Source organism: Jaculus jaculus, chromosome 5 (genome assembly GCF_020740685.1).
Source record: "Jaculus jaculus isolate mJacJac1 chromosome 5, mJacJac1.mat.Y.cur, whole genome shotgun sequence".
Lineage (NCBI taxonomy): Eukaryota > Metazoa > Chordata > Mammalia > Rodentia > Dipodidae > Jaculus > Jaculus jaculus.
In genome coordinates, this window is record NC_059106.1 from 51,442,675 (window position 1) to 51,453,869 (window position 11,195).

The window sequence follows — 11,195 nt, forward strand, 5'->3', positions numbered from 1 at the left end:
GGAGGCAGAGGTTGGAGGATTGCTGTGAGTTCGAGGCCACACTGAGACTCCATAGTGAATTCCAGGTCAGTTTGGGCTAGAGTGAAAGTCTACCTTGAAAAAAAAATTAATTAAAAAATTAAAAATTCTACCAACCCACGACTCAAAAATTGTACTCCATGAGGAGCAGAAAGATTTTCTCACAAAGCTCTGTCTGGTTAAGCATGTCCACAAGACATATTCATGACAACAACAAAATCCCTAACTATGAATAACTCAAACAGACATCAAATGCGAGGTGTGTATGTCTGGAAACCCTCTGTCATTTCGAACAAAGGCACTTCTGATGGGGATACAGAACTTCATGTTGAACAAAAGCCAGGCAAGAGTGTGCCCGCGGATCCCCTCCATGAAATCCTAGGACAAGAAGGCTAGTCTCCTGATAGGCACTGAGCAGGGATTGCCTATACAGAGTAGAAACTGACAGAAGGAAGCAAAGCAGTGAATGGACTATTGCAGAATTTACAGGGATGATGAGCACACCTGATCATATTTATCAGAACCTCAGATTGGGTGCTTAAGGACAGCCTGTATGGCTAAATCTGATCTCAACTTAAATACATATGAAGAAGATGGAAATTAGCCTGGGCCATCTTGTCTAACCCCAAGTCCCAGCTCAACCTCTTGGTTTCCAAGATGCCTGTGTTTTTCAAAATCTCTCTGTCATTCCAGTAGCTAGTCCCAGGTTTTTCTTAATCCTGCCTGAATGCACCAAGTTTAGACTCACTTCTGATACGTTGCCTTGGGCTTGCTTCCTGCCAAGAAGAATCTTCCCCAAGGTCCCCTCATGCTTTCTCCATTTGGGCTCTGCTGGAGTCTTCTCAGAAGGTCCTTCTGTGCACACTCTCCCTCCAGCCCTTGCCTCCCTTCACTCCCCAGAGCTACACACTTCTCCACCTGCAAGTCCAGTCCAGATGTCCTGCTGACTGAAGCCCCACTGGAGTTTGAATTGCTCATGGACAGAGGCTTCTTCTGCCTCATTCACTCAGCTCTGGGCACAGAACGACCCCAAACCTGTTACTCCATAAACACTAAGATTTTCCATGATTGTGAGGATGGGGGAAAGCCGTGTGTGCCGAATGTTTGCCCTAGTGACACGGCCTGTGTTCAGTAAACAAATGCTACCATTACCATTCACCACCATGTCCCCAGCATTGCCCTGCATGGTGGCCATCACAAACTAGGCATACGATAAAGAATTCAGTGGACGGAACAGGTGAACAAAGTGGTAGCTGGTTAATGGAGGTTAATGAGTAGATGCGTGGATGGGTGGAGAGATAGATGGATGGGTGGCAAATGGATGAGTTGGATAAGCAGATGGGAAGGAGGAGGGAAAGAGAGAGAGAAGGAGGGATGGATAATGAATGGTTAGATGGATAAGTTGGGTGAGTGGATTGATAGATGGATGAATAATGGACAGATGGGTTGGTTGAGTGGAGGGAGGAAGAGGGTTTGACAGATGGGCAGATGGATAGCTTGGATGGGTGGATGGATCAATGTATGCATAGATGAATCAGTTGGGTGGATGGAAGGATGGACAGATGGATAGGTGGGTGAATGGATGGTTAGATGAACAGATGGATGAAAGATGGGTAAATGGATGGATGTAGGGGTGGATGGGTAAGTTAAGTGGATGGATGGACTGGTTGGGCAGATGGATGGAAAAAGAGAGGGTGGGAAGAATGGATGGGTTGGGTGGATGGATGTGAGGATGGATGGATAGACTGGATGGATGGATACATAGACGGGTAGATAAGCAGCTGTCTTGATGAACACACAGAATTCCCGGGGAATCTCAGAGGAGCTTTTAATATTTTTTTTTAATTTTATTTATTTATTTATTTGAGAGCGACAGACACAGAGAGAAAGACAGGTAGAGGGAGAGAGAGAGAATGGGCGCGCCAGGGCATCCAGCCTCTGCAAACGAACTCCAGACGCGTGCGCCCCCTTGTGCATCTGGCTAACATGGGACCTGGGGAAGCGAGCCTCGAACCGGGGTCCTTAGGCTTCACAGGCAAGCACTTAACCGCTACGCCATCTCTCAGAGGAGCTTTTCCTAGAGATATGAAGGTGCATCCTTGCAGACAGCAGCGTGCTGGGGGAGGAAACGAGGGAAGGTCATGTGAGCAGGGTCTTGGTGCTCCTGAGCTGACAGGTGCCATCACTCCACAGTTCCCACGACGGTCTCCTTTCTCTCTTTCTCGGGTGTCATTTCCATCATCTCCCTGGCAGGGTGGTGGCTGTTCTCCCTGTGAACAGGTAAGCAGGCCAGCTGCGCTGACTCTTCTAGACCGTACAGGCAGAGAGGACTGGACCTGTGTCCTGTGTCTCTGTTCTCTGGCTCCTTCTAGATGTCAGGGGTGGAGAGACCCAAATGCCAGAGCTGCAAATGTCTTTTGGGTGCCCTGAGGTGTGCTCTAGGAGTAGGCAAGGGGCCAGGCTTCGCCTGCAGGGAGCTGCTAATGGGCTTACTGGTGGTGGTGGGAGCGAGAGGGTGAGAGCAGCTGGCAGGGCTTCATCTCTCTGCAGCAGCAGAGGAGGGAGCTGGGGGCCATCTGCTTCAAACACGCCCGTCTGTTGGCAGTTGTGGGAGAGAGCCTGGAGGAGCCAGGGCAGAGCAGACCTCTCCAGAGCTCACCCCCCCCCCCCCCCCTGCAGTGTGAGCTCTGCGCAGGGGCCACTAGGAACAGTGCAGGGGAAAAGGGGCACAAACGTGCTTTTCCTCTGCCGCTGGGCTCAGCACCGCCTGAAGCCCTGCATGCCTGCCGTCAAGGTCTGCTTTTTTGCCATGTCCTGGCACAGTGACCTTGAGCCTACCTAGAGATCAGCAGTAAGGTCAGCAAAATGGGTTTCATGGTAACCGGCCTCTAAGCATCAAGACAATGTATAAATCTTACCACCTTCCTCCATGAGCATTAGCTGACCCAGGCCCAACCACAAAGGAATTAGGCAAGGCCTCTGGACAGAGGGCAGCAAGGAATTTACAGGTGGCTGGCCTGTCCTCCAGGCCCCGCCTACTTCCCGAATGGATGCTCTTCAGCGCCCTCTACTGGCCGACAACCCAGGACCAGGCTATCCCAGACAGGAGCTGTCCCCGTGCAAACCCTACCTCCTCCGCAGCACCTGAAAGCACAGACACCAGAAGGGGCTGGAAGTTGCTCCACCTCTCTGTGAACCTTTCTGTGTTCACTGTGACAACGTCAAAATGCCGAAGGCAAAATAAAATGATTCATGAATCCAGGACTAGGCATGGCAAATGGGCAAATGTCAGTCATCAGGGCTTGGGGTTGTGACTCAGTGGCGAAGCATTCGTCTAGCATATACTAGTGCCCGGGTCCCATCCTCAGCACAAAGGGGGGAAAGAATCAAAGCTGCCATCTCCCAAAATAGACTGGAACTGCTTGGGTCTCCCTGATCAGCACTTGCTTCCGCGTAACTGGTGGATTCTGCAGCAGAAACCGCCCTCGTCTCCCTGTGGCCCTTTCCCTCCTCTCGCTGCAAGCTGAGCCCTTCCCTCAGCCCATGTGGCACTTCGGATGTCTTGCTCCTAGTTAATTAATAGCGCTTTGGTCTCGTTCTCAGAGAATAAAATTGGCAGTGTCTCAAGACCACCCACATCTGCCTGCCACTCCGATTGCTGCTCTGAGCTGAGTGGGAAGGACAGGTGCAGCCAGCAGTCTGGTCAGGTCCTCAGGGGATAAAGTTTTTTTTTTTTTTCTCCACTGGCAACCCTAGAAGCTCTCTATGGGGTCTGTCCCCTGCCATGTCACCTCTCTGCTCTGCCTCAGTGCCATGCTCTGGCTGTTCGCTCTGCTTGGAACATTCCTAGTGAGTGTCACATCCCATAGACACCATGACCACCACACCCAAAGACACCACCTACTCGCTAGCTGTCTGCCACATGCTTTGATCTCAGAACCTGCCCACGACACTGTCACTGGTCACAGTTTTGGTTGAGTCTGTTAGCTAATTGAATATCTCCCCTGCTGAAGTGTGAGCTCCGGGCCAGTGGACACTTGATGTTTATTACTGTCCCTTTCTAGTGTCCTCATCCCTGCTCCAAAGCCTGACACAAAGTCGGCTCAATAATTACTATTGAATGAGGGAACAAATGAATTAATTGGGATACAGGAGTCAGGGGACATGTGTAATTGGCTCTACAGGGAGGGAGCTTGGCAATCCTCTCCATTATGTGTGGGCTACTCTGTCCCCTGAAAAAGGAGTGGGACGCCCAGCAGTTCTTCCCTACTCTCACACAAGATAGGCACCCATGGGCATCTTGTTCCCTGTGTACATAGACGCACAGGGGCTGAAGAAGAAGTGAGCAGAGACCCAAGCATAAGGCAGGGGGACAAAAGCCAGCCAGGTAAGGAGAGGCGTTTCCTGTGCTGTCCACATCCACACAGAGAGTCCCAGAAAGCCCCAGGATCAGGAGTCAGGACACCTGAATTTTGGTTCCAATTTTTCCTCACTGTGTGACCTTTGGAAATTCACTTTGTGACTCTCTGGGATTCTGTTCACTGAACTGGACAATGGGGACAGTGATGGCAGAAGCCACTACAAGGGTGTGGTGTAGACATCTCAGGCAATCTGACTACAGGGATGGGTTCCCCCTTAGCACAGAGCTGTTTTTCATACAGCACCCCTGGAAACTCCCCTCCCTGACTCCCCCATCCACGGGTTCTTGGATTTTGTCACATGTCACACTGGCTTGTACTTGTCTGTTACTTATCTTTCGCCTCAGCTCTTATGTGTGAGGCCCACCACAGCAGGGACCGTGCCCTGGGCATGGCTGAATCTCTAGGTGTCAGCCAGGGTGAGACCCGTTGCAGGGGTTTGGGTGATGTGAAGAAATGCAGGCACAACTGAACAAATGAATGAGCATCCTCTAGCCCCTAACGCAGAAGCGGCCCATCCCAAGGCTGTTGACCGCTAGACTGGAACTTCCTCTTCCGTGTGTCCTGCCCCTCCTTTCCTTGCTGGCCACCCTCACCCACTACCTGTCTCTGACCCAACCATCCTCTCCCTACAGTTGCCCCCAAAGGACCCAAAATTGTGATGACACCCAGCAGAGCTCGTGTCGGCGACACGGTGAGGATTCTGGTGCACGGATTTCAGGTCAGTCTCTCTCTCTCTCTCTCTCAATCTCTCTCTCTCTCTCTGCATCTGGGAGAGGTGGTAGAGACACCCAGCAGAGACCAGCATCCTGGTAGCCCTCTTCTATAGCCTTTCCTTGACTTCTAGTGGCCTTGGCATCCCACTGTGTGTGATAGCAGACTCAGCTTCGGTGAGGTGGGGTAAATAAGAGGGTCCATGCTGCACTCCCCCATGGAGAACTCCAGCAAACACAGGATCGCACCAACCTTCCACTGTGTCCATGCCAGCCCCAAGCTCTCTCTCCTCCTGGCGTTCTTTTCAGATTTATTTCTATTTGTTAATTTCATTGTATTATTATTTGTTTCTGAGACAAGGTCTCGTGTAGTCCAGGCTGGCCTAGAACTTATTATGTAGCCAAGGATGATGATAAGCCACTGCTTCTCTTTCACTCCCTCCCAAGTGCTGCTATTACAGGTGTGTGCCATCCTATCCAGTTTACACAAGGCTGGAGGGCAAAGTCAGAGCTTTGTGCATGCCAGGCAAACACCCTGTCGGCCGAGCCACATTCCCGAGCCCTCCTCCTGGGGCTCTGAGCAGATGCGAATGTCTGGCCCAGCCCACCTCTGCCTTTCCCATGACCCCCAACCTGCTGTTCTGGCCCACAGAATGAGGTCTTCCCGGAGCCCATGTTTACGTGGACGCGGGTGGGCAGCCGCCTCCTGGATGGTAGTGCCGAGTTCGACGGGAAGGAGCTGGTGTTGGAGAGAGTGCCTGCCGAGCTCAATGGCTCCATGTACCGCTGCACAGCCCAGAACCCTCTGGGCTCCACGGACACGCACACCCGGCTCATTGTGTTCGGTAGGCTGAACTTGGCAGGGGACCTGCTGAGCTACAGGAGTTTGGGCCCTGGATCAGAGCTCTCCACAGAGGAGGGGACAGCAAGAGCCCAAGCCTTATAAATTTGTCCTGGGGAAGCAATGTGATTTGGTGCTTATAACGACAATGGCTGTGGGCTTAGAGAGACTCCGGGTTCAAATCCCAGCTCTACCACTTAGCAGGTGGGCAATCTGCTTACCTGCTCTTTCCAGGAGCTTTCTACCCATCTTCCCACTCTCTTACCACCTGGGGCTCTAGGACTGCCTCCTGGCACAATGCCTAAAGATGTTTCTGAACTAGGAGGAGGGCTCTTTTCCCAGCCCTGTACTTCTGCACACCAGCCAAGGCCCCTCTCACAGAGCTGTTTCCATCCTCTCCATACAACCCTGTCCCTGTCCCTTGTCTTCCTTTTCTTTTCAGTTCTTTTGCTCTAGGCACTCACAACCTCTCCTTTTCTTCCCCCATCCTCCTCTGGCCCCCACATTTCCGGTTCATGTACCCACATTCTCTCTCCCTCTCTCTCTCTTTTATTGTCGTTCTGTCCTCTTCTTCCTCTTCCCCAGTACAATAAAGTCTTAGATTCAAGAAACTGTCTTGTACCTCCACTGCAAACCCAAAAACCTAACAGCTTCCCCATCTGTACCACGAACTGATACCTCGTCCCACAGGGAGGGTGGGTGGCTGGACTGTGCTAATTCATGGGATGGCATAGAGCAGGTGCCTGAGAAAGGCCCGCCCACTCACTCTGCCCCTCTCTGTTTTCGTCTGGCAGAAAATCCAAATATCCCAAGAGGAACCGAGGACTCCAATGGTAAGTCTCCACCCTCAAGCCTTCTTGCTTCTTTCTAAGTGAGTGGTTTTCAGGACCCCAGGAAGCCCTTGCCCCCTAAACTGCCACAGGCACACAATTGCTCCTCCCTGCCCCAGGCAGCCATGCCCCCAGGTCAGGAAATTGCACACTCTGAAGCAACAATGGGAGTTCAGCATCCCAAAGCAGGTGCTGGGATGCCAGTGGCTAAGCGTGTTCCCCTCTCACTGCTGCCTGACCCCAAGACTGAGTCTGGTGTTAACCGTGGTGTGGGCTTGTAGGACCCTGACTACTCCACGGGGTGATTAGAAACACACACAGATGCCCCCCATGCTTCTCCCACATCCATCCCAACCTGAGGACCATGTACGGGACTCAGGTGCGGCCTCTCAGCAAATAAGCACATCTCACAGTTCCTGGTCCGGGCCAGATGGTCCTGATGATCACTTGGAAGCCTGGCCTCGGCCCAGTAGGCCTGGGTAGAGGACAGGCTCATAGACCCATGGCATGCAGGTGGAAGACCTGGGCTTTGAACCCAGACCATCTATGCTGAAGACCAGCATCTTTGCTTCAGAGCCTTAGAATCTTTTGCCACCAGGCCCTCCATGACACCATCCTGATGCTACCACTGCCCTCTGCCCCATACAGGTTCCTCCTCCGGCCCCTCTGGCGTCCGGCTTACCCTGGTGCTCACCCTGACAGTGGTCCTGGAGCTGACGTGAAGACGTGGCCTCCTCCCTGGCGGCGCTTCAGCGGCCTGACGTCCCTGCGATCGGATTTCCTTTCTTTTCTAAACTATTTCCAGTCTTGTTCTTCTTCCTTGTGTCTGTGTCTTGGCTTCTTCATCAGGTTTAATTAAAACAAACAGACCACTCCCCCCACCTCACTGTGTGATTCTGTGTGGTTCCTGTGTCCAGTAGCAGCCCCTGGGCATCTGGTGCTGGGCCGGGAGCAAAGTGCAGGAGAGGACGAAGATGGAAGGACTGTGCCTGCTTGGTGGAGGGGGGACATGCGGCAACCTGCCTCACTCAAATCCTAACGGCCAGGTGCGAGAAGTGGCCATAACCCCTTGGAGATGAGGATAGCAGTCAGCTATTGCTATGCTAAAGCCCACCTGTGTGCGTAAGAACCAACCCAAACCTTGGTGGTCTGCAGGTCCCCTGGGCTGCTCTCCAAGCTAGAGCAGGGCTCCAGTCTCCTCTGTAGGCTTCTGGGTTCCATAGATGTTTGTCCTGAGTCTAGTCTGAAGGAACAATGGCTACTGACATCTTTGGTCCTCTTATGGTATAGACTGGTCAGCTTTCCATCACTGTGACAAAACAGCTGAGATAATTAATTTATCAAGAGGAAAGGTTTATTTTAGTTCATAAGTCTAAAAGTTCTAGGCTCCTTGCTTTTAGCCCCTAATGTGGTCATACATCATGGTGGGAACAGGTGACAATACAAAATACTTCCATCAAGAGGCAAAGGAATACTAGGAAGATGGCTTAGTTGTCAAAGGTGCTTGCTTGCAAAGCCTGCAGGCCCAGGTTTTATTCCCCAGTACCCAGGAAAAGCCAAATGCATAAAGTGGCATTCATTTGCTGTGGCAAGAGGCCTTGACATGCTCATATTCTCTCCATCTCATAATAAATGAATACATTTTTGTTTTGTTTTGCTTTTCAAGGTAGGGTCTCACTCTAGCCCAGGCTGATCTGGAATTCACTAAGGAGTCTCAGGGTGGCCTCAAACTCACTGCAATCCTCCTACCTCTGCCTCCCAATTGCTGGGATTAAAGGCATGCGCCACCATGCCTGGCTTTTTTATTTTTTTTATTTTTTTATGTGTGTGTGAGGGAGAATTGGTGTGCCAGGGCCCTCACCCATTATAATCAAACTCCAGACATGTGTGCCACCTTGTGTACATGTGAGACCTTGTGTGCTTGTATCATCTTGTGGGTCTGGCTTATGTGGGATCTGAAGAGTCAAACATGGGTCCTTAGACTTCATGGGCAAGCACCTTAACTGCTAAGCCATCTCTCCTGGCCCTGAATACATTTTTTAAAAAGAGGAAAGGATGGTGTTGCAGTCAGATTCACTTTGTTGTCAGAAAATACCCAACCAAGAATAGTTTGTTGGAGAAAATGGTTTATTTTGGCTTACAGAATTGAGGGGAAGCTCCATGATGTTAGGGGGAAATGATGGCATGTGCAGAAGGTGGACATCACTTCCTGGCCAACATCATATGAACAGCAGCAATAGGAGAGTGTGCTAAACACTAGAAAGAGGAATCTGGCTGAAACACTCTGAAGCCCACCTCCAATAATACATCACCTCCAGGAGGCTTCAATTCCCAAATTGCCACCATCTGGGGACCTAGCATTCAGAGCACATAAGTTTATGGGGACACCTGAATCAAACCACCAAATTCTGCCCCTGGCCCTCATAAATAGATAACCATCCATGACATAAAAGCAATGCATTCAGTGCAAATTTAAGTCCCTATAGTTTTTATCAATCCCAATGCTATCAAAACATCCCCAGAGTGCAAGGATCTTTTAACTGAGCTATAATACCAAAAAAAGAAACCCATAATGGCACATAATAAACATTCACACTACAAAAGATGGCATTGAGCATAGCAAAGAAATATTCAAACAATACAATAGTGAAAACAAATAGGGCGAACATTAAACTCTATAGCTCCAAGTCTGACAATTCTAACCAGTGACAAGTCTCTGGGGTTCCAATTCCACCTTTCCAGTTAGGCCACTCACAGACTCAGAAAACTTCATCCAGTGTCAGCAGCACTCCTTGGTAGCCATTCCATAGTCCTGGCATTTCCACTGGGTTTCCATTGCAACCCTCAGTCCATCCACATGACTCTATCAGGCCTACATTCAGGTAATCCAACTAGCCTGCTTCACACTGCCCATGGCTATTTCCAAAATATAAAACCATGTTGTACATCCAATGACCCTCTCTTTCCTGCATTTTTTATACCCCATAGTACCAAGTGGGCTAACAATTTGTTAATCCAGGGAGTAATGAAGAAGACTTTGAAGAACAGGACATTTCTTCAACATTCAGGTCCTTTCAAAAGACTCTACATTCTTCCTGTTGTGCAAATGCAGATCAGCTGTCCCAAACTCAATAGTTCCAATCTTTCAAACAATTGCAGGTGAACAGGTAGCAGTTTGGCCCAAATATTTTCTTTTTTTCCTGTGTGATATCCCTCTCTTCACATCAGTCTCTTTCTATGCAATACAACCATTCACGATTTCTCAGGACACAGACATAACAGCAAGCCTCTCACACAAACTACCTTTAGCCCAGTCTGGACAAAGCTCTTTCTTCCCCTCATAAGCCAAACCTCACAATTCATAGTTCTTACTGCATTCAGATCTTTCAGCTCTGACCAGAATGGTCCATCAAGATGTACCCACAGCACTGCAAGACATCTCTTAGGCCAAAGTTTAAAATCCTTCCACATTCCTCCTTCAAATAAGTCCCAAAAGCCACATAGTAAGGTTTCTAACAGTAACCCCATTCCTGGTACCAATTTTAACTATTGCAGTCAGCTTCACATTGTTGTTAGAAAACAGCCAAACATCTTGTGGGAGGAAAGGGTTTATTATGGCTTACAGACTCAAGGGGAAGTTACATGATCTTAGGGGAAAATGATGTCATGTGCAGAGAGTGGGCATCACCTCCTCACCAACATCAGATGGACAGTAGCAACACTGTCCAAACAAGTACCAAACACTGCCAGGAGGAAGTTGGATATAACACCCTTAAGCCCATCTCCAACAACAAATCACCTCCAAGAAGCACTAATTCCCAAATTATCAACAGCTGGGGACCTAGCATTCAGAAAAGCTAAGTTTATAGGGGACACCTGAACGAAACCACCACTGAGGGGGTTAGAAGAGTGGATAAAAGGCTTGCTTTGCAAGCATGACGACCTGAGTTAAATTCCCAGTACCCATGTGAGTGCTGGCACAGTGGCATGCACATGAAATCTCAATGCTGGGGCAAGAATCCCTGAGTTTCACTGACCAGCCAGCTTAGCCTAATTGTGAGTTCAAGACCAATGAGAGTCCCTAGCTCAAAGGAGGTAGATGGTATTTCTCAGGATGACAACCAAAGTTGTCCTCTGGTTTCCACATGCATACTTACACCCATGCATTCACAGACATACACATACATGCACACATGCATACAGCACACATAAAAAACCACATGCATAAGACACACACACACAAGTGTATATACATACAGAAACACATACTTTTAAAAAGGGGGAAATAAGTGAATATCTTATTTAATTTTTATTATTTATTTATTTGAGAGAGAAAAGGAGAGAGAGAGAGAGAGAGAGAATCAGCATTCCAGGG

The 11,195-nt window shown here is 49.6% G+C and overlaps 1 protein-coding gene across 1 annotated transcript in view; it reads left to right on the top strand.

Moving 5' to 3' along the window:
* Positions 1–7,706, top strand: part of Igsf21 (immunoglobin superfamily member 21) — a 265,839-nt gene extending 258,133 nt beyond the window's left edge. Inside the window, exons 7-10 of the mRNA XM_045150543.1 lie at positions 5,072–5,157; positions 5,802–5,994; positions 6,785–6,823; positions 7,469–7,706. Coding sequence (XP_045006478.1) covers positions 5,072–5,157; positions 5,802–5,994; positions 6,785–6,823; positions 7,469–7,542 — 392 coding nt within the window. The 3' untranslated portion in view covers positions 7,543–7,706. The remainder of the gene's footprint in view (positions 1–5,071; positions 5,158–5,801; positions 5,995–6,784; positions 6,824–7,468) is intronic.
* The last annotated feature ends 3,489 nt before the right edge of the window (positions 7,707–11,195 follow it).